General features: G+C 50.1%; 1 protein-coding gene across 2 annotated transcripts in view; it reads right to left on the bottom strand.

Annotated features, from left to right (window-relative positions):
- Nucleotides 1–20,713, bottom strand: part of FAM135B (family with sequence similarity 135 member B) — a 274,207-nt gene that overhangs the window by 22,235 nt on the left and 231,259 nt on the right. For both annotated transcript variants that reach the window (XM_036089386.2, XM_078071970.1), the window contains 4 exons: nt 18,503–18,656; nt 16,240–16,289; nt 6,363–6,518; nt 5,542–5,615 (listed from right to left, as the gene is read on the bottom strand). In XM_036089386.2, coding sequence (XP_035945279.2) covers nt 5,542–5,615; nt 6,363–6,518; nt 16,240–16,289; nt 18,503–18,656 — 434 coding nt within the window. The remainder of the gene's footprint in view (nt 1–5,541; nt 5,616–6,362; nt 6,519–16,239; nt 16,290–18,502; nt 18,657–20,713) is intronic.

Here is a 20,713-nt window from a genome sequence, read left to right as displayed (position 1 = left end):
CTGAACGCATATGCATATAGGATGCTTTATACATGTATTTTGAATATACATATGAAATATGAATATTCTATTTCTTTCTTATTATTCAACTGGATTTTAACCTATGATCAAAAAGGATAAACAATGTGGGGCGTCTGGGTGGCTCAGTCGGTTAAGAGTCCGACTCTTGGCTTTGGCTCAGATCATGATCTCAGGGTCATGAGGGTGAGCCCCAGGTCAGGCTCTGTGCTCTATAGGGAGTCTGCTTGGGATTCTCTCTCCCTCGGCACCTCCCCCTTGCTCCCCACCCTCCCTGTCTCTTAAAAAAAAAAAAAAAAAAAAAAGGATAAGCAATGTATTTATTCTCTTCTTCAAAGCCATGAAGGCTGTAGCAACTTCTTAATATTGTGAAGCTTTCTCTGAATATTTAAAGGGAATTTTGTTGCAATCAATCCTGTACTTCTTAGCTATCACCTGAACCTGGAAATTTTGGTCCAGTTTTTAGTTTATTAAAAAAGTACACTGACTGGACACCCACGTGTGGAGGACTGGGTCCCCAGGCAAAGGTGTATACCTCCAGTATGGAAACTTGATTCTGGACCTAGAGAGCTCACAGTCATGAATAAATTGGGTGATTAATCAAGTAACTACCACACAGCAGGAGAGGTGCTGGAGAGTCGGGTCCGGGTTACCTCCTGCCAGAAGGTGGCTTCTTGACTTTGTGACTTTGTGACTTTGTGGATGTGACCAAGCACCTAAAACAATGCTGAGCATGTGTTTAAACAAATGACTAAAAATTCTAGAGCACATACACAATTCTGTCACCTCACACCTAGGATGGCTATTCTTAAACCCAAGAAAAAAGCAAGCGTTGGTGAGGATGTGGCCATGTTGCAGCCCTCGGACACTGTTGATGAGGACATGAAACATCACAGTTGCTGTGGAAAACAGTATGGAAGTTCTTCGGGAAATTAAAAATAGAAGCACCATATGATCTGGCAATCCTACTTCTGGGTATTTATCCCAAAGCATGGAAATCAGGGTCTATAAGAGATCCATGCACCCCCTGTGCATAGCAGCACCATTCACAATAGCCCGGCCATGGAGAGAAGCTAAGAGTCCGTGAACAGACAAAGGATCAAGAAAACGCAGGGCAATGGGATATTACTCAGCCTTAAAAAAAGAAGGAAACCTTGTCCTATGTGACGACGTGGACAAACCTTGACGACACTATGCTAAGCGAAAGAAGTCAACCTCACAAGGACAAATACTCTGTGGTTCCACTTGCAGGAGGAATCGAAAATAGTCAAATTCAGAGTCAAAAAAATAAAGGGGAGTGGTTGCCAGGGGCTGGGTGGGGAAATGGGGAGATGCTATTCAATGGGCATAAAGTTTCAAGGCAGAAAGACAAGTTCTGGAGACCTGCTATCTGCAGCATCCAGGGCCCAGTTCATCACCTACTTCTCTCCCTGACCCAGAGTATAGCCAACAACACAAAGATACGTCTGTTTTGGAGGCTGAGAAATCCAGATGCAGCTCCTTAGGGTAATGGTTCACCACCGTATCGTGGAGCCACACCTATATACTACAAGGACGCTAGGAGTGTGGGATCTGGACCCTAGCAGATCTGTGTGTGCATCACATGCTTGCTGTGTCGTCTAAAATAAGGTATTTAACCTCTCTGAGCCCAGGTGTTCCCAGTTTCTTTTTCGGTGAAGTGCGGATACAAACAGTTCCAAGCTTATAGTGTTAGTGTGGGCATTCAATGAGCCAACGCAGGGAGAGCCCTTAGCTGGGCTTCTTACCCGAGGCATCTCAACAGGCAAAGCACCAGGAAGGCGGGGAAAGTGCCTTTTGTGTTCAACACGATAGACATAGCGTCTTGTAAAATGAATGACTTTTAAAAATTAGCGTTACACTTATTTCTACAGAAAAACCTAAAAGGCAGAGTGATCAGTCAATTGTCATTGTTACAGAGGTTAAATCCCCAGGATGGGTCTTCCTGCACACCAACACTTCTGCATTCATTCATTCAAGAAGGTCTCAACTGAGCCCCTCCTTACTGTGTGAAAAGCACAGGCTAGCCAGGGGTAAAGCAGAAGCAAAGGACAATAAAACACACGCTTGCTACCTGCCAGTTCTAAACCATTTTCAGACACTGCAACATTGCATTTTTAAATACTGCAGTCCATGGCAAGAAACAGTCTCCATTTTACACGGCGACCCAGTACAACCACACACTCCCAGAAACACACACCGAAGCAAAAGTTTCAGAAACACGTCTTACTGGTACTCCCTACTCCATCTTGTCCTATCCTATCCTATTTCATGTAAAAGTGCTGTCCCAAACCCACGATGTGGATTCACAGTGTACTCAATGTGCCCCACTGTTCGAGAAACACAATCTAGTATGAGCTTGAACTAGATGGGTCTTGAACTAGATGGGTCTTGAACTAGATGGGTCTTGAACTTGATGGGTCTTGAACTAGATGGGTCTTGAACTTGATGGGTCTTGAACTAGATGGGTCTTGAACTTGATGGGTCTTGAACTTGATGGGTCTTGAACTAGATGGGTCTTGAACTTAATGGGTCTTGACAGATGAGTGTCACCAGGGCTACCTTGTCTGTCCACTTGTCCATCCTGATTTAGGGGGATGGTTCTGTCTCCTAAGCACACCCTCCCTCTCCAGCTCTGACCCCCAGGTGGGTACACCCATGCCGGTGCGTGCTTACCATGGCCTCACACCTGCTCACTGCCTCATTCTGAGATGAAACTCCATTCATAGTACTCTGTACCTTTCCTCCAGTAACTTTCTCAATTGGACGTAAAATGCCCCTTTTGGTTCTGTACCTCTTACTCTTAATGACCTAATTAAAAGTTTACTTCTTTCTGAATACTATTGCTTCTAGCCTTGTGTACGCCTTCCTTTACAGGTTAGTATCTTCTCGTGAATAGTACTCAGTGCCTCTGCAACTGCTCTGTGAGACAGATACCCTGGTCTCCTGGGTATTTGCAGGGCTCAGTCCGTACCTGCTTCAGACCTCTTCTGTGACAGCTCAGAGGAAAAGCCCTCCCCATTCTTACCACACTGATATAGCTCTCATTGGCACTTACTGCGTTTGCATATCATATTTATTTATTTATTTATATGCCTTCTGCTATTAAAATAGTGATTTGTCTGTTTTAGTCATTGCTAAATATCTAATGCCCGGAAGAGTGTCAGGCCCATAGTCCGCACTTAGTGGATATCTGCTGAATGAAGGACTCTCCTATTTACTTCTAAGCAGCAACCAAAGAGAGGTTCAGGAACTGGTCTGGTGTCACAAACCTTGTAAGTTCCAGGACCAAGATTTCAAACCATGTATATCAGTTTGAGATCAGGTCTTTCCACCCTACTGTTTGCCAGCTTTTGCGAAAGGCCTTAATCATAACTGTCATGGTACAAAGTCTGAGTTCTTTGTCCTGGTCCCTAAGGTCCCACATGGGCTGGTCCCTCCCCACCTCACTGGTCCTGCCTCCCTCCCCCTCATTCCTGCTCACTCCGTCCTATAGCTACACTTGTCTCCCTGCTGCCCCTCAAACACCCCGTGTTCCCATGTAAGAGCCTCAGCACCAGCTTTTCCCTCTGACCGGTCTTCTTTCATATCAAGGTCTGGCCGGATAGAACCCCAGTCTCTATTCAAACGCCACATCCTCAGGAAGACTCCCTCTCAGCACTTTGGCTTCAAGAGTCCTTATCCCACACCCAGTGCTGTGTTGGAGGAGGTCCCACCAGCTTGCAAGAGCCAACTGTGCACATCTCTTCCCAGTCCCGTGTCCAGAGATCACATATTGGCACATGACAGCCACCGTTGTGGGAGAATTCATGCAGTGGAAATCAGCAAACACTACAGACCCCGGATATTGTTTTTGTTGCTCTGAGAGCTCGTCCTTCAACATTTATGAGGACACCGGCCATGTCCCTTCTCATCGTGTTCCATGTCCTCACCTTGATTTGGTTTTCTTTACTTGTCACTACCTGAGATAATTCGATTTACGTCTTGCCTGTTTCTGCCCTAGAATGAGAGACCCGCAAGGACAGCATCTTTAATTTGTCCCCTGTGGTGTCGCAGTGCCTACGTGCACAATCAACAACCGTGTAACGTGTGAGTCATCACCTAACGTTTTCTGAATGGAGTCTGTGGCTTGGACAGTGTATTCCATGGGCATGGATGTTCTCATTTGGTCCTTTCAGTTCTTGCCCTACCTGTTTTAGGGAAACTAAGACTAGGGGAGGACAAGGGGGAAAAAAAAAACAGCAACAGAACAGCACTTTCTCAAGGACCTGCCGTAGGTCCAATGGAGGAGTAGGATTTTGAACCCAAGTCGGCCAAGTACTGTATCGTCTGAACTTGAGTGGTCAGCATCTCAACGAAACTCTTCCGGAAGAGGAGCTGCCTCTGTGTCTGTCCCCTCCACGCACGCCCACGCTCCTGGGGAACACAGCACACCCGGCGATTGAGGGTTCACCTATTTTGGGGACTCAGGAAGCAGGTTCCCACAACAGTCCTGATTTATAGCATCTTGCTCCGCGGCCCTCACAATTCTGCTCACATTTGCTCACACTAACTCTTCTGACTGTAGTTGCTGGGCGGAATGAAGACGTGAGTGAGTGAAGGTCTACCTGGTTCCAGACAAGCTATTTTCATCATAGATGTGTTTTTCTTGGTGCCTTCCCACCCCGCACTTCAGATTCCACAAGGCAAACTGTAAATGCCGCCTAGCTGTCCAACTGGATGAAGTGTGGAGAGAAGGAAGAGAAGGTTATAAAGCAGAGGGCGAAAAGGTCTCAGGTCCGTCTTGTGTGACAGATGAACCTGAAATGTTTCTCCTGCTGGATTTATCGGGCCGTCTCGAACACTACTGCATCCACATTTATTCCTTGAGGTGAACGTATCATTCAGAAACAAAAAGAACCCCTTGGACTTGGGTAGCAAACGCTACCCCGTCTTGGAGGGACCCATCTGTTCCTGCCCACTGGGGAGATCTACAAGAGAATGACCTCATTTTTTGTTAACCCTCTGACTTTTTTCGTATGTTTTCATTTTTTTCTTTAATTTTGGAGGAAGGCAGACTTAGAAATTCATCAGTCCGCCTAATTAGGTAGTTCCGTCCTCATTCTTATGCTAAATGTGTTTCGAAGCTCCTGCAAAGTCTCCAGCGAATTCTGTGTTTTTTTCCTGACATAGCTTGTGGCCACACCGCCTGCTTCTAATTCATTTCACAAAGAAGACTCAGCACAGATGTCTTCGGGGACCTAGGAAGTCTTGGTTCTGTCTATAGAACCATAATAACATTCAACAAAAGAAAACTTTGGCTATTGACCTTCTCTGCCACCTACCAGCTCCCACCTCTGCAATTTGTCTGACTCTTGCCTGCAGAGAAAATGCAGCTCGAACGTGCAGAGGTGGGCAGACTTCTCTCCTTCGCAGTCAGAGACGGAGGGAAGAAGGGCCTTTGAAAGAGAATACCTTGGGTGGCCACTTTGGCAGTGTGACGTGGGCATGCAATTGGTTACTTACAGATTCTCCTGAAAGGTCAGAACTGCAAGCTTTTGGTGCTCCATATAAAAGAAGGCCTCAGAAAACCTTCGGACCTGAGGAATAAGATTGCATGAACAGTTTAATTCACAGGGTGGGCATTACCTTGATTTTCCAAAGGGAAACTGACAAAGGAGAGCTGAGCCCCCCCCCCCCCCCCCACCCAGAGGGTCTGAAACAAGTACTTCCACGGGTGTCCTCTCTTAGCCCAAAGCTGGTTTAGGGACACAGTTTAATGCAGATCTGTGAACCTGTTCTTACACTGCTTTCTATAATTTGTTTATGTAGGTCTTATCTCTTCTACTAGAAGAAGACACTTGAAAACCGTGACCGTAAGTAAATGCAGAGGAAACAGAATTGGCAACGCCAGTCATGTAAGTGCATCCACAAAGTACTTTGCGGACCCAGATCTTTGGTCTTCTTGCTGTAAACGAGGAGACCGACATCTATTATGCATTAGTACCTGTCCATACAAACCCAACCTGGTGGCAAAGAAATACACCAAGAACAATGTCTGACATTTGAAAACACTTCTCCAAAATACGTTCAGAGCATTTGGAACATCCCTCATGCTATCATCTAGTAGCCAAGACAGATATTTTATGAATGGCGGAGGTCAAGGTTTCAGAGGCTGAACCAGTTCATAAAGTCTCACCGAGAGCTCAAGGTGGAGCCAGGACCGGCACACGCAGCTACGGAAGAAAACCCCAATTCCTGTTCTGCCCAATGAACTAACTGTGGGAAAGCTCCCTCAAGGGAACACTGGCACGTGATTAGAGAATTTATACCACTTGACACCTTACCCTCAAGGTGTGATGTTCCTGGGTGAGATAAGAGGTCACCTGGGAGTGTAGAGTCACTGTGTCTAGGAACTGGGTCCACAGAGCCATCAGGTGGGAGGTGAGCCAGGCGAGATCCTTACTTATCTGCTCGGCTATCTTCTCAGGATTGTTCAACATCTGGAGAGGCAAAATGGTGGTGGTAAAGGACCTCTGCCCTGGGAAGCTACTTCAGGCTTCCTCCTAAAACCTTCGCTGACTTCCCTGCTGTTAGGGAATCTCTCCTTCCTCTGGACTCTGTATCACATTACATTCTGAGTTCAGTCCTCCTCCTCATTACAGTATCTACTTCTTCAGGGCTACTATCTGGCAGGTGGAACATTAGACATTTTGTGTGTGCTCCCCTTCTCATGCCCACCATTACCCTTTAGTAGAGTTACTGCATATCATTTCACAGGGAAAATAAAACGAGAATTGGAGGAATTCAGTAGCCCAGCCAAGGCCACACAGAGCTAGGATTCAGGGGCACAGCTGACGGACCTCAGACCCACAGCACCACGCCGCCTTTCCATAACAGGTGTTGAAAACACTTCCTGAGAGATGCTAACATCTTTATAACCTCAGAGTACCTAACTGGTTAGGTGATTTGCCCAGGGGTGGGGGGTGCTCAATAGCCCTACCACCATCTTCCCACAATCGCTCTAAGTAGCTTCAGGGAGGATCTTGGGTTGCCTTAACTACAATTTGAAGATGCCAGCCTAGAGAGGGCCTAGAGCCTTTGGAGGAACCTTTGGATAGCTTTAGTTTAGAACAGGGAGGCCATCCGCTGGGGGATGGGGCAGACTTTGATTCTGGAGGGGAGATCAAGTCTCAGAGGGGAGGCAGGGAGCCAGGTGTCAAAGCCTGCCACTGAGTGGTACACCCCACCATTTATTCAACAAGCCCTTAATGTGCATCTTCCATGTCCCAGGCACATGTTTTGAATAAACGGGGACACAAAGTTGAATAAGGGAAGGTCTCTGCTGGCAGGGAGCCTCACTGGGCAGAGGCAATAGGAAAGTGAGTTAACAATTGGGAGTAGTGGGGATCGCTCTGTCATGGAAGACACATCAGGGACAGACAACCATAGCCGTTTCAAGCCTATCTCTGCTCTGTGCCTCAGTTTCTTCAACCGTAAAATGGGTATGCAAAGCAAATGGAGACTTATTGGATGTAATAACAACAGGAAAAGTAAGTTGAAAGCCTTGTTTACAACAGGAGAAGTTCTTCTTGCTATTCTTGGACTAAAGGCTGATACTAGAGGAAGGCAGGTGGGCTGGAGCGAGGCATCGATCTAAGAGGAAGAAAAAGAAGGAAGGACAAACGTGGCACCCGGTAAGGTTCTTTAGTTCTTGGGTATTGGTATTTTATAATTAAGGACTGGCTGCCAGATATAGGGCATCAACCAAGTGGGGCATTTCCAAGCTGCTTCTTCCAAGAGGAAAGGTCAGTCTTTGATGAACAATCAAAAGTCAGTCTTAGGCAAAATAATTTTCCAGCTCCAAAGCTCCAAAGTGCAAGAACGGCCCTACTTTCTTCTGATGGAAGGCTTACTTCCTGCCCCGGCTCTGTTGGAGGGCAGGGGTCAAACTGGGACTGTCCACTCTTGGTTCAGCCCTACAATCTGTGGCCAGAGGTGTTCAGAGGCAGAAAACTGAGCAATGTGTTGGGGAGAGTGGGGGACATGGTCAGACCCTGGAAAACCTCCAGGCTGGAACGTGAGGTTTTTGGGTGGACCAGAAGTGGCTCCTCTTACCAGTTACCCTCGCTAATGAGCACCAATCACCTGCATCTGCGCTTGGCACCATTTTCCCCCCGATGCCATGGCCTGCCTTATCTCTGGCTACCTTCCCTTCTGGCTCAGGGCACACCCTACTCCAGCCACGCCACCTGCTCACCGTGGCCTGAACGCACCCAGCTCCTTCCACATACCAGGCTCTGACCAGACTGTTCATCCTCCTTGGAAGCCCTTCTCCTTCCACCTTCCAGCCTCTCTTCTCCCTCTTTTCACCACTTTGGGCATGTCTGCTCTCCACCGGGGGACAGTTTAAGGAGCCAACACAGTCCCCCTTGTTTCTGATGATTCTTTAGAAACGTCTACTCTGCTTCAAGGGTAAGTCTAACCTCCTGTCCTTGAAGTTGACTCGACCTTGCACACACCACTCTCAATGCACCACTGGCCAGACACTGTTCCTACAACCCTCCTCTGCCTACATTCTGAGTGTTAGGCTTCTCCATATTCCTAGTAACCACGTGGTGGTGGACGAGTCGTGGGGATTCGGTAACTCTTTATTGAAAATTCTGGTGATTGCATCAATGAGAGGTGCTCCGGGCCTCAGTAACTGGACTTCCCTTACTGGGCTGCTTACTCCAGCCCCACAGCTCTCCCACCACCACCGCAGTGGAACCAGCAAACACAGCTTGAATTCTGAGCTCAGCTGCTGGAGTGAAAACGAGAGAAAGCAAAGCCACTCATTGAATGTGTCTTTGGGAGAATGATTTTTTTCCCCTCGTTGATTACAGAAATGGCTTCAGATAAGGTTAAGGAAGCTTCTAATTAGGCCACAAGAGGACTCTTTGCCTGGGCCTGTGTAATTACAGATGATGGGCATGGAGGGGCTTCTCACGCAGGACCAAGAAGAGGCCCTTCACGCGAGCGAGGACACAACTGGGCCTGACGCTCTTTCAAGTGAAGCTGCCTGAAAAATGCTCAGCCACTCACCTCGGCCACCCCTGTCACGCTTCTCGTCTGCGCTCTAACCATACTCCTTTGTTCACTCCTGTTGCCCCCCACTCTGTTTATCCAGTGACTGTTATATGCGAAGGGGTATGCTGAGCTCTGGGGAGCCACAGATAAATACAGCCACTCCTGGAAGAGGCAGATGGCTCAGTGACAGCCATTTATTTAGAGACTTATAATACATCTACAATGTGCTATGAAAGAGATAAATACTGAGTGCTGTCAAAAGATCACGGAGGCTTCCTGGAGGAGGTGATAACCTGTGCTGTGATCTCAAGGTAAATAAAAACCTCTATACATTCCCTGAACTAACCATGTTCCCTAATACCCAGAGCCTTGCAGTCACAGCAGATAACCCTCTGTAACAAGCCAGGTCCCTCCGGGTCCGTGGACCTCCACATTCAAGGGGAGGGGGCCAAAGCCTGATTCCTCAGTGGGGATGCTTGGGGGGCTCTGCAGTTTGAGAGGGCACATTGGGGAAGGGAAGCTAGGCTGAGGAGAGTCAGACTCTGTGCTCAGCCTCATGGCATGGCAGATCGGGGCATCCCAGCTGCATGGACATCTCCCGGGAAAGTGTTTGAAATGCAGGATCTCCTGCCCTAGCCCAGATCAAATTGGAATCTGTATTTTAACAAGTTTTCCAGGTATTTCGTATGCATATTCAAGTCTGAGAGGTTCTAAAATTGGACAGAGATATGGATGTTACCCAAACATGTTGCCTCTAGCTGAGCTCTGGCACTCCCTGGCTACTCTAAATGACCAGAGCTGTGAGGTCCCTTCAGAGTTCTGTCCACAGGGGACTGTGGCTGGCCAGGAAAGAAGCCACTGTGATCACAGGGGACAAGCACGCACTACACTTTTAGTTTCCTCTGCTAGGGAGCTCGGCTAAAAAGACCTACATGCCCAGACATACACACCAAAGCAAGGATTCAATGAGAAGTCATGTAACATCCTTGTCAGTGGGATCATTGTTCTGAACCACATCACAAAGATGTTTTCAGTCTTAGGCAAAATAATTTTAAAAACCCTCAGAGAAGGCAATTGGCAAAAAAAAAAAAAAAAAAAATCCACACAATTAAGTAAACAAAACAAGCAAAACCCCAGCCTCCCCCAACTGGTAGCTGTTCATTTATGCCCGATAACTAATTTTTAGTATTTCCTGCTAGGAGGGTACAGCTCGAGGAAAGACCATTCAGCAATTTAGGATCTCCTAGAAGTGTATGGGAGCAACCCAGACAGAATCTTTTCTACGACAACAAGCCCAGTCTTGCTGAATTCTTTAAAGAAAATTGGCAATTGCTTGCAGGTAGACAATCAGCATGTGTTGAGCCTGTCTATTGTACCAAAGCACGAGGCTGAGTTCCACTGGAACCTTCCCATTCGGGTAGAGAGCACACCGCGATCAGTCTGCACAGCAGGGACCTTATCCTGTGCCCCCACTCACATTTCCAGCCCAGCCCCCACCACAGGCTTCCTGTGCTCCATGCACTTGGCCCTCCATGCACTTGGCCCATCCGCTCAGCTCAGTGGATCCGTACTCTGGAATTTTGTGGATGTTCCTTCCCTGTCACCTGGCACACTCAGACCCCTTCAGGGCTAGCCTCCCGCCCGGAGAGCCGGCTGCCTCTTGTCTTACACCCCCTGGTGGAGCCCTGACCCTATTGGCAGCTTCTGAACAAGCCTCTTCCTCCTGAGGCTGCTAGTCCTGGGAATGGTCTCCATTGTATTCCCAACAGAGAGCAAAGTGGCCAGCATACAATAGGTGTTGAGTAAGTGTTTATAGGATTCACTTGGAATAAAGATACATGCAAATTGCTCCATGACTACAGAACTCGATGTTTTCAAGTTCTTTTAAATCCCAGAAACCTCTCCATGCCTAACCCCCATCCATCCCCTTCGATGGACGGTTCCCTACCTGGTGCGGCTGGCCACTAGGTGGCGATGTCCTGCCTCTAAATGTTTGGTGGGCTTTGAGTGCCCTTTGGGGGGTGTTGGGGAGGGGGCTCTGTTTCTGTCACTGTGAGCATTAGGGCAGCTCTCTAGCAAACAACAGTGGGCTGAAGCCCACCCCCACTCCCTGGTTCCCTCCCCATCACCCACTGGGACCCCGCACCAGTACGCTAATTTGAAGGCTCTGTACAAAATCAAGCCCGCAGCAATACAATCACTCAAAACCAGGGGCAGCATCCCTGCAGCTCGGGGGCCTGGCGCCAGAGGAGGAAGGCAACCCGTCCTTGGCTTTTCATGAGAGGTATCAGATAGACTCACTGGCAGCCCGAGTTCTCACCTGAACCACTGCAGGGACAGATCATCACAATAGCAGTGGGCCCCAAGCCCACCCCTTAGTGGTCAGAGGAAACCACCCTTCAGAGTCCACTGTGGCAAAATGACTGGGGACACATCTGTGTGTCCCCCTGTATTCTCAGGGCTGCCGGGAGGCAGTGCCCGGTGCCTGAAGGTGGGAGCCAGAATCCAGCAGGTGGAAGCGGACGTTGTCATTGCTTCCGCTGTAAATGCCATTAGCCACCCTCTTCTGCCTCAAGACACACCCTCGTCCTCCACACAGCCCCCAGCAAGCTCGTCACTCGCCTGCCCAGCTCCCTGTCACCTGGGGCTTAGCCCAAGCTCTAGCACACTGTGCAGGGCATTCAGGCTCCCCCTCAGAGCCTCAGTGACCCCCGCCTCCCCTTCTGAGAGCCCCACTCACGGATGCACACTCACTGCCTGGCCCCGGCTGCTCCCCCAGCCCTGCCTCCATTGCCCGCCCTGTCCTCTTACCGGAGGCCATGAGGCTTTCTCCCACACAGCCTCCCCTCTGGGGCCCACTAGCATCTGCCTCCCCACAGAGAGTTAGTGACACATCCCCCCGGGGCCCCATGGCCACACGCGTGTCTGCGTCCACATCTGCAGCCTGCGAGGCGCACCGGGACAGGGTCAACAAGGGATAAAGGTATCGTGTGCATGTGTGAGCTCATTTCACCCTCCGAGCGGCCCTCCACACGTGGGAAACCAGCCACCCAGAGGGGACACGGCCTGCCCAAAGTGGACAGTCAGCCCGCACCCTCAGGACAGCGCTGCGCAGCCCACGCAGCAGCGGACTCTGGCCACTGGTCCTCCGTGGCGCGCGACGGCACAGCAACACCCAGGGCTTGGTCGATCAGTGAATGAGCACGTCGACTCCCGCCTCCTTCCGCAGATGAGCCAACGGCCCTGGGGTGAGGACAGCTGCTCCGGGGTCACTGGCTTCCTCACCTTTGGTAGCATGTAGCATTCTTGTGACGCATTAGTGCATTCATTCATTCCAGCAATGAACCCTTCTAGGCACTGGAGCTTCGAGAGTGAACGAGTCACCCCCCTCGGCTGTGTGCCCCCAAGGGAAGGGGGTCTCTGCTGAGTCCCCCGGGGCCTAACACAGGGCCTGGCGAAGCGTGGGGACTCACAAAACATCTGCTGAAATGAATCAACTCTCTAGAGTAGTTCCCACGGAAACACTGACCCTTTGTGGTCATGAAGACAAGAGCAACATGGGGGCCTTTTAACCTTATTCCCCGAGGGGCACGTGTGGCACCGGAAACTCTTTATGGCCAGGGAAGTGACAAGCCAGAGGGCAGTGATAATTGTACCAAGCAAGACAGTTAGCATTTTCTCCATTCACCGCCCTGCCGGGCCGCAAGCAGACTTCACAGACTCTACCTGTGTTCTCTGCAAAGGAGGATTCTGCTTCCCCGGATGGCATCCTGGTGGGGAGGGTGGGCTCCGGCGTCGCAGTGACCAGCAATGACCCTGTTCGGCCAGTGCTGTTACTCTGGGCAAACAACCCACCCTTTATGAGCGGAGTCCTGATTCTCCATCCCCTGAGAACAACAGGATCCCTCCCTCCATAGAACCGCTGTATACATTACATGAGGAATGCACACCACGCACATAAAAAGAGCAACCGGCAGCTAGCCAGGGTACGAGCTTACTGACTCAGAGAAAAAGAGGTTAATAAAAACCGAGCCATTTTATCTCCACTTTATAGGTATGAACATCAAGGTCCATAAAGTCTAAGCAACTTTTCTAAAGTTGCACGGTAAGTAGGTAAGGAATTCAAAGCCACTGGCTCTGATGTGACCACTTTTGCAACATGTCATGACACCCCATCACTTCCACAGTCCCCCAACCCACCCACTACCCAGTGAGGTCTAAGAAGAAACAGGGAGCAGCCCCTGGCCTGTCCAGAGGAGCGAGCACAGCAGGAAACTGAGGCAGTGGGCTGGGCGCTGTGCGGTCTGGGAGCGTGAGCCCCGGCTCCCTGCACCACTCACTGGGTGCCCCGGCCAGGCACTTGCAGAAAGGCAGTCTCAGTGGTTACTGGGAGGCCAGAGGAGAGTCTTCAGGACAAGCATTTAACCTGCTCCTGGCCCCGAGCACGCCGGTCAATGCTGGCAGTCCTTGCTCGTGGAGGTGCGGATGCTCCAGCGAAAGCACTGCGGGCTAGCCTGTCTTCCTGGGCTTCAGAAGAGAAGCTTCTGGAACCTGAGTGAAAGAGGCACGGCAACCAGCAGAGAACCCACAGGGCACCCCATCTCTTGCTGCTCATCATGTTGGTAGTGACAGGAAAGATGGTGGGTGTGGTATATAACAGCTATTAAGAGTTGGCATTTTTTTAAACTGCTAAAACTCAATTTTCGATGACTTACAGATTGCAAGTGTCTCCTGGGGATGCTGAGCAGCATCCAGGCTGGGAGGGATGGGGCCTGAGGAGGGCCAGCCCTGGAGGGCAAGGCCAGCTCTGCACCGCGGACCCGTGAGCCGGGCGTTCACAGGTTCCTCTCGTGAGCTCTCTCCTGGTCTCCCCACAATAGCCACGACACAGATGAGAAATCTGAGGCCCATTAAGATCCTAAATCGCACATCCAGGATCACGCAGCTGATGTGCAGAAGGGCTGGAGCCTGGACTTGAACCTGCAAAGCCTGTGGGCTTTTCCAAGGCGATGCTGCCCTGGGTGCCCTCTGGGGCGGAAGGGGGAGCTGCGGCCCCCCGAGTCTTCGGCCCTGTGGTCAGCTTAGCCAGCCCCCTGGTGCACTGCATCCTCCGCCTCCGCCTCCGGGTTTAGGGAGTGGATGCTCCACACACTGGCATCCAAGTCCTCGGCCAGCCTTAGGTTTGCCTTCCACACTCTCTAAATGGGCTTCTCGTGTCCTTCACGTGTCCCCAACTTTATCAGGAGCAGTGTCTGTGATGTGACTCCTTGATGATCCCACCCTTTCTTCAGGGCTCACTTCAAAGGGCCTCTCTGTCCTAGACCCTCCCCCACCCCAGCGCCAGGCACCTGCTCTGTGCTTTGCCTTCCCACCGGGCTGCCATCTGTCCGCGGTAACACTGAGTTTCCCTGACTTTATAACGTGCTCTAAAGCAGGGGTTCTCGACCCTGGCTGCACAGTATACTCATCTGGGGAGCTTCTTCTTTCTATGATCTTTCTTCCAGTTTTACTGAGATATAACATTATTGACATATAACATTATGTACATTTAAGGGGCTCAACATAATGATCTGATAAATGCATCTATTGTGAAATGATCACCACAATAAGGTTCGTTAACATACCCATCACTTTCCATACTTAAAATGTTTTCCTTTCGATGAGCACTTTTAAGATCTATACTCTTAGTCACTTTTAATTAGAGCGCAGTATTGTTAACTTTAGTCCCCACACTGCGTGTTCTATTCCCAGAATTTATTCATCTTATAACTGGAAGTTCGTACCTTTTGACCACCTCCACCCATTTCCCCATCCTCTGTTCCTATGAGTTAGGTTTTTGTTTGTTTGTTTTACATTTCACATGTAAGTGAGATCATATGTTACTTGTCTTTGTCTGACTCTATTAGACGTAGCAGGATGCCTTCAAGATTCATCCACATTGTTGCAAATGGCAGAATTTCCTTCTTCTTATGGCTGAGTTGTGTTCCACCTTATAGATACACCACATTTTCTTTATCCATTCAGCCGTAGGTGGACACCCAGGTTGTTTCCATGCCTTGGCTATTGTGAATAACGCCGCAGTGAACACAGGGATGCAGAGTCTCTCCAAGATAGTGATCTCATTTCCTTAGATCTATACTCAGCAGTGAAATTGCTGGATCATCGGGTGGTTGTATTTCTAAGTGTCTGAAGAGCCTCCGTACTGTCTTCCAGAGTGGCTGCTCCGGTTCCCATTCCCACCAACGGTGCTCAAGAACTCCCTTTCCCCCACGTCCTCGCCAGCACGTGACATCTCTGGTCTTCTCACACTCTCATAGGTGTGAGCTGGTATCTCACGGTGGTTCCGATCCAGCTGGGGAGATTTGACTAAATACAAATGCCCAAGCTCCGCTCCCTGATATTCTGTCTCACCCGGTTTAGATGGGACCCAGGCAAAGGTACATCTTAGAAGTCCCAGATGTGTTTCCACTGTGCAGCAAGGGTTGAAAACACCGGTGTGAGAGACGACGATGAGACAGTTTTCTGAGTCCAGCTGCCAGCCCTGATAAGCACCGTCATCAAGCCTGACTGCCATACTGGTTTCCGTCTTCATTTGCCGCTCGCTATGTAAGGACGACGTGCAGTACCCACCCAGACCATCCACGCAATGGGATGGGAAAGTGTTCCAGAGACTGCAAATAACAGCAGTGTGCATTTGCCAAGCGCCTATTTAAGCACGTATTCTTAGTAGATGCTCGGTGAATTTCTGGCAGGTGCACACTACTGTTTCCATCATCAGCATCATCCCGCTGTTAGCCTCCTGCCATGGCTGAGGCTGTCTGGCCGCCGGCATCGTCCTCCAGGAGAAGCACATGGTTGGTAGTCAATACATTTTGTTAAATGGATGAGTAATAGACAAATGTAACCTCAGCTCCAGGGACAGAGACCTGTGAACCTGTTTATTTTTTCCAAAACATCTAGCAGAGAGCTAGACATACAAGAGAGGTCTAGTGGACACTTAATAACAAAGAATGGCAGAGTATCTCTTCAGTTTCAGGTCTAACGTGCGTTTATAAGCCCTGTGCTTTCATCTCTGATTTCTACATCGAGCGGGGACCTATGTTGGTCCTGTATCACAACTGCCCTTTCATCCCACAGGGCGAGTTTTTTAATTACCTGTAGCTCTGAGCACAGCTGAGAGAGCGTTTCCTCAACAGCAAGGGACTCTAGGAAGAAACAAAAGATGCACAATAAAATGGACACACACTGAAATGTGGTGGTTGCTAAGTACAATAAAGAAGCATACGTTCAAGTTGGCATTAAAGTCACAGAAAGAAACACAATTCCCAAGGACTCTCCTCCTTTCTATTCCAACTTCCTAAAGGGGTCATATTTAAAAAAAGGATAAGCCTGATCTGGAGCCATGTGACCCCACACTAGATAAAGGTCAACATCATCTCCTGGATGCTTCTCTGAGGAACAGAAGGCCCCCACGTTCACACAGCACTTTGTGTGATTCAAAGGGGTCCCACATTCTTTTGGGCTTTTGCAGGTACGTGCACGCGGGTGTGCACACACCTGCACATACACACGTGTGTGTGACACGTGTGGGGCATGGATTCGGATCTCCATCATACAGGTGAATGCGGGGAAGCACAGAGAAGGGAAGTGACAGAGCTGAGCCCAGCTCCACTGACTCTGACACCCACGATCATCACAACCCATGGAGGAGCTGTGATATCAGCTCTGATCAGCAGGAACCTCTGGCCTCTGGCCATTTGGGATGCTATGTTCGAGCTCTGCCTGTCTTTGAACTCTCTCGCCCAGTCCCATGATGCTGCGGTCAGTGATTTGCACTTGGCTTTGGCATGAGTTCTACTTAAAATGTTGCTGCCCAGGTGAGTGGGGGCAGTCCCTCAGCGCCTCCGGATCCTCACTGATGGCCTGATGACACATGCGTGTCCCCCCAGCACCTCTGTCAGCTCTATGAGTCCCACCAGGCACAGTGGACTTTTGTCATGGCTCTGTCCCTGGCGTCTGGCACATAATAAATGCTCAATAAAAGTATGATCATAAATGAATGAGCAAATACATTCAGTGCCTTTGGGTAAAAAGAAGTTAAAGCCAGAAGTCAACGAACACTGCACAATCTCCATTTTCCCTGTGAGCAATGTAAACGGGCTCTGATTCTGTGTGCGTCTTTTTGTGTGCATAACATTTGAACCTGAAAAAAAAAAATGCAACCTCACGATTGCATGATTCAAAGAGTAGCGCCTGACTTGTCCAGGGTGTTAGAGCTGATAAGGCCAGAAGGGAAGATGGCAGGACAATTCATCAACAGCGATGCACCTACTCCTTCACCCTACCTGCCAGGGACTGTGCACAAGGGATCTGAGGGGGGCCTCTGCACTCAAAGACCCTGCATCTAGTGGGGAAGAGAAACATGCAAATAAATCATTGTCATGTGGTGTTTTCAGTGCAGGAATGGGCACTGTATGAAGCCCTAAATCCTGCCAAAGCCATGACTGTCTCAGTAGGTGAGGTCTGGGGGTGTGGGTGGGGAAGCTGAGGCAGCCCGGCAGGATTGTGCTTAACCCTGAACCAGGCTAAGGACCTGGCTTCAGTTCTGGAAGCAAAGGGGCCCCAGTAGAGGACTGTTAACAGAATCACACTGTGTCACCTGCTGTAAATGAGTGGGATGATATAAGGGATGCTGCCCCAAGAGTCAGTGTAGGACCTCTGTGCTCTTGTTTTGGTTCTGCCCTGTACTGCTGTGTGACCCTGAGCGGTCACTGCCCCTCTCTGAGCTTCGGTTCCGACACCTGTCAGCAAAGAGGGATTCCAGGCCCAATGATCTCCATGAGTCTGATGATGTGCATGAAGCTATTTATCCCCAGAAAACCAAAGATGATGGCTGCTGAGAGGTTTCTATAATCATGCAGATTTATATATATATATATATATATATATATATATATATATATATATATATATACACACACACACACACACATATACGCATATATACACACAAATACATAATACATATGAAAAATATATACAAGCATATATTTGTGTATATACGTATAGTACATATAGAATACACATATGTTCTTTGGGGGTTGTTTTCCACTCTTGTCAGTTGCAATCCTGTAACTACTTCCCTTCGCGAGCAGCTTGACATTGTGCACGACAGTGACAGACATGCAGCAGGTGTTCAGTGAATGCCTGCTGGGTGACTGAACGCACGAGTGCACGCGCCTCGGGGGCTCCTGCCTTTCCTTCCTGCATGCACACGCCCGGAGGTAACACAGAGAAAACAGACCTGGAATGGCACCTGTCACCGGGACGCTGACAAAACTGCAAGCTTTCTCAAGCCTGGCCCCGCGGGGGCAGGTGGGCCGCCGGCCTGAGGCGTCCCGTGGGCCCAGCGCCTTACCCAGCTCCGTGTGCGGCAGCTCCGGGATGTCCCTCATGATGACCAGGAAGTAGGCGCGGAGGCCCCGGTAGGCGCGTAGCAGCAGGAAGCACAGCTCCCGGTGCCACCTGTGGGCGCGCTGCATGCAGTTCTCGGACGGCACGTAGAAGCTCCCCTGCGGGCGGGACAGACACAGACGCTGAGGGCCACCCCACGGGGCACCTCCGAGAACAGCTGTGCAGGGGTCCGCAATCCCGGAGAAGAGAGAGTTTGAGTCCCTCCCCCACCTCTCCATCCGGGAAAAACACCGCAACCTGTCGAGGCTCTGTCGTACATGTTCATGTTAAAATAAAAAAAAATAGCAATAGTAAGAGTAATAATAACCATAAGGAGGAGGAGGATGGCACCGACCTGGAAGGTCTGGGACAACCTCAGGGGGCCCACTCCCAAGCCCTCACTCCCTGGCCCTGCACGGTGCATCACAGAAGATGGGGAATGGGCAGGAAGGTCTCCTTTCGCGGGGAGAGGAGGAATTCGTAGAGACCCTCGTGGGAGGTGGGCGAGCAGTACCTAATGCCGAGAGGAAGGAAGACACACTGCTGTAAAATGTGAGGTTAGATACTCAGTGCCGGCAGTGCATTTGGGTGCTCTGCACATTGTCATTTGCTTGCAGATGTCGGGCCCAAATGGGGTTTGTGCGATGAGGAAAAGGTGGCCAAGTCCACCATGTACCTGGAGACCCAGACACAGTGGAAGAGAAGATATGATGTCTTGGGGTAAATTTCAGGAGGGATTGGTTTTGAGGGCAGAGAAAAGAAGCCCCCAGGGAGGGCCGCAGAGGAGGGGGGTGCCGGTACTGGGCTGGAGAATCCCATGGATGTGGGACCTGCCTGTCCATCTATGCTCACGCAGCTGTGAAGGGAGGAAGCCAATGGCTCTTCATGATCCCGCACTGCTCTCCCTGTCCTGCCGTAGGCAACTCCACATGGGGAGCTGGTAGAAATCCCCCCTCTGGGTTCTCGTGAGCTGGTGATGTGGCAGCCTCCTGCCTCACTTGGTCTCCTTCCTTGCTGCCATCGGAGAGAACTGAGTTGGTCCACGGGGGCAGGACAGGTCTGATAGGGGTCAATGGCCATCCGCATGTCATCTGCAGTCCCAGTGGTGCCACGAGGGATGATCATGGGTGTGTTGTAGTCGTGCTAATCACGGCGTCATGATGAGTGGGTCACGCAAGGCGCTACACGTCGGGAAAGCGGGATGCAGGTGTCATCTGGCTCTGAGATGGTCATAAGTCAGGTCCCTAGGAAGAAGACTCTGAGACAGAGCTGTGTCTGCAGGAGATCCTGGGTGTGGGGTTGGGAGCAACTCTGTGGGAGAGTAGATTGGGGCAGAGGGAAGAGCTACACCGCACTGTCATGCAGCACAGCAGAGACCTCGGTCCATCCCACGGGGAGCTCTGGGGCTACAGGGCCCGGTGGCCTTGGAGGAGGGGCCAGGTCTCTGCACCCGGGCATTGACCATTACTGAGTGTGGGTTACCCCGGGAACAGGTGTGCCCTTGGTCAGCAGCAATCTCCAGAAAGAGGCTTGGCCGATCGCTGTTGGCTACCAACATCCTCGGCAGTGTGAGGGAATGAACGACTCCGGCCTGAGGAGGGGATCTGGGCAGTGCACCACCGCATCCACTGGAGAGGCCCTCAGTGGACCCTCCGCTCCCCGGGGCCTCCACTGAAACCTGCATTCCGAGGCCACCAGCTCCCTTTTGATTCAGGCTTATGAGAGACATTCAGTGAGGTCTGGAATCAAAAGACTTTTCCATTTCATAAGCAGAAAATTCAGTCAGCTAGGCACTCAAGGTAATCCATATACTCCCATTTATCATCCTTCCTAGTATGTTAGGAACAGAAGTTCGTACAGTTGTAGAAAGACGAGTGGAGCTTGTGCATAGCAGGGTGTGTGTGTAGGACCCCCCAGACCCATGGAGCAAGAAGGAATCCACTGTTCACGAAGCATCCACGTACGCCCATTACCTTGATCTCATTTGGTGCTCAACAAACAGCATACAGAACAGATGCTCTCATTTTGACTTTCAAAATGAGAATATGCATATGGTAAAAATCTCAATATTACCAAAGGAAACACAACACAAAGTGCCTCATTCCCCAGAGTCCAGTAATTTCTCGTGGATCCTTCTAGAATACGTCCATAGGCGTATGTGCATAGATGTTTTATG

The sequence above is a fragment of the Halichoerus grypus genome, chromosome 5 (assembly GCF_964656455.1).
Source record: "Halichoerus grypus chromosome 5, mHalGry1.hap1.1, whole genome shotgun sequence".
Lineage (NCBI taxonomy): Eukaryota > Metazoa > Chordata > Mammalia > Carnivora > Phocidae > Halichoerus > Halichoerus grypus.
This window is presented reverse-complemented; position numbering and strand designations above follow the sequence as displayed.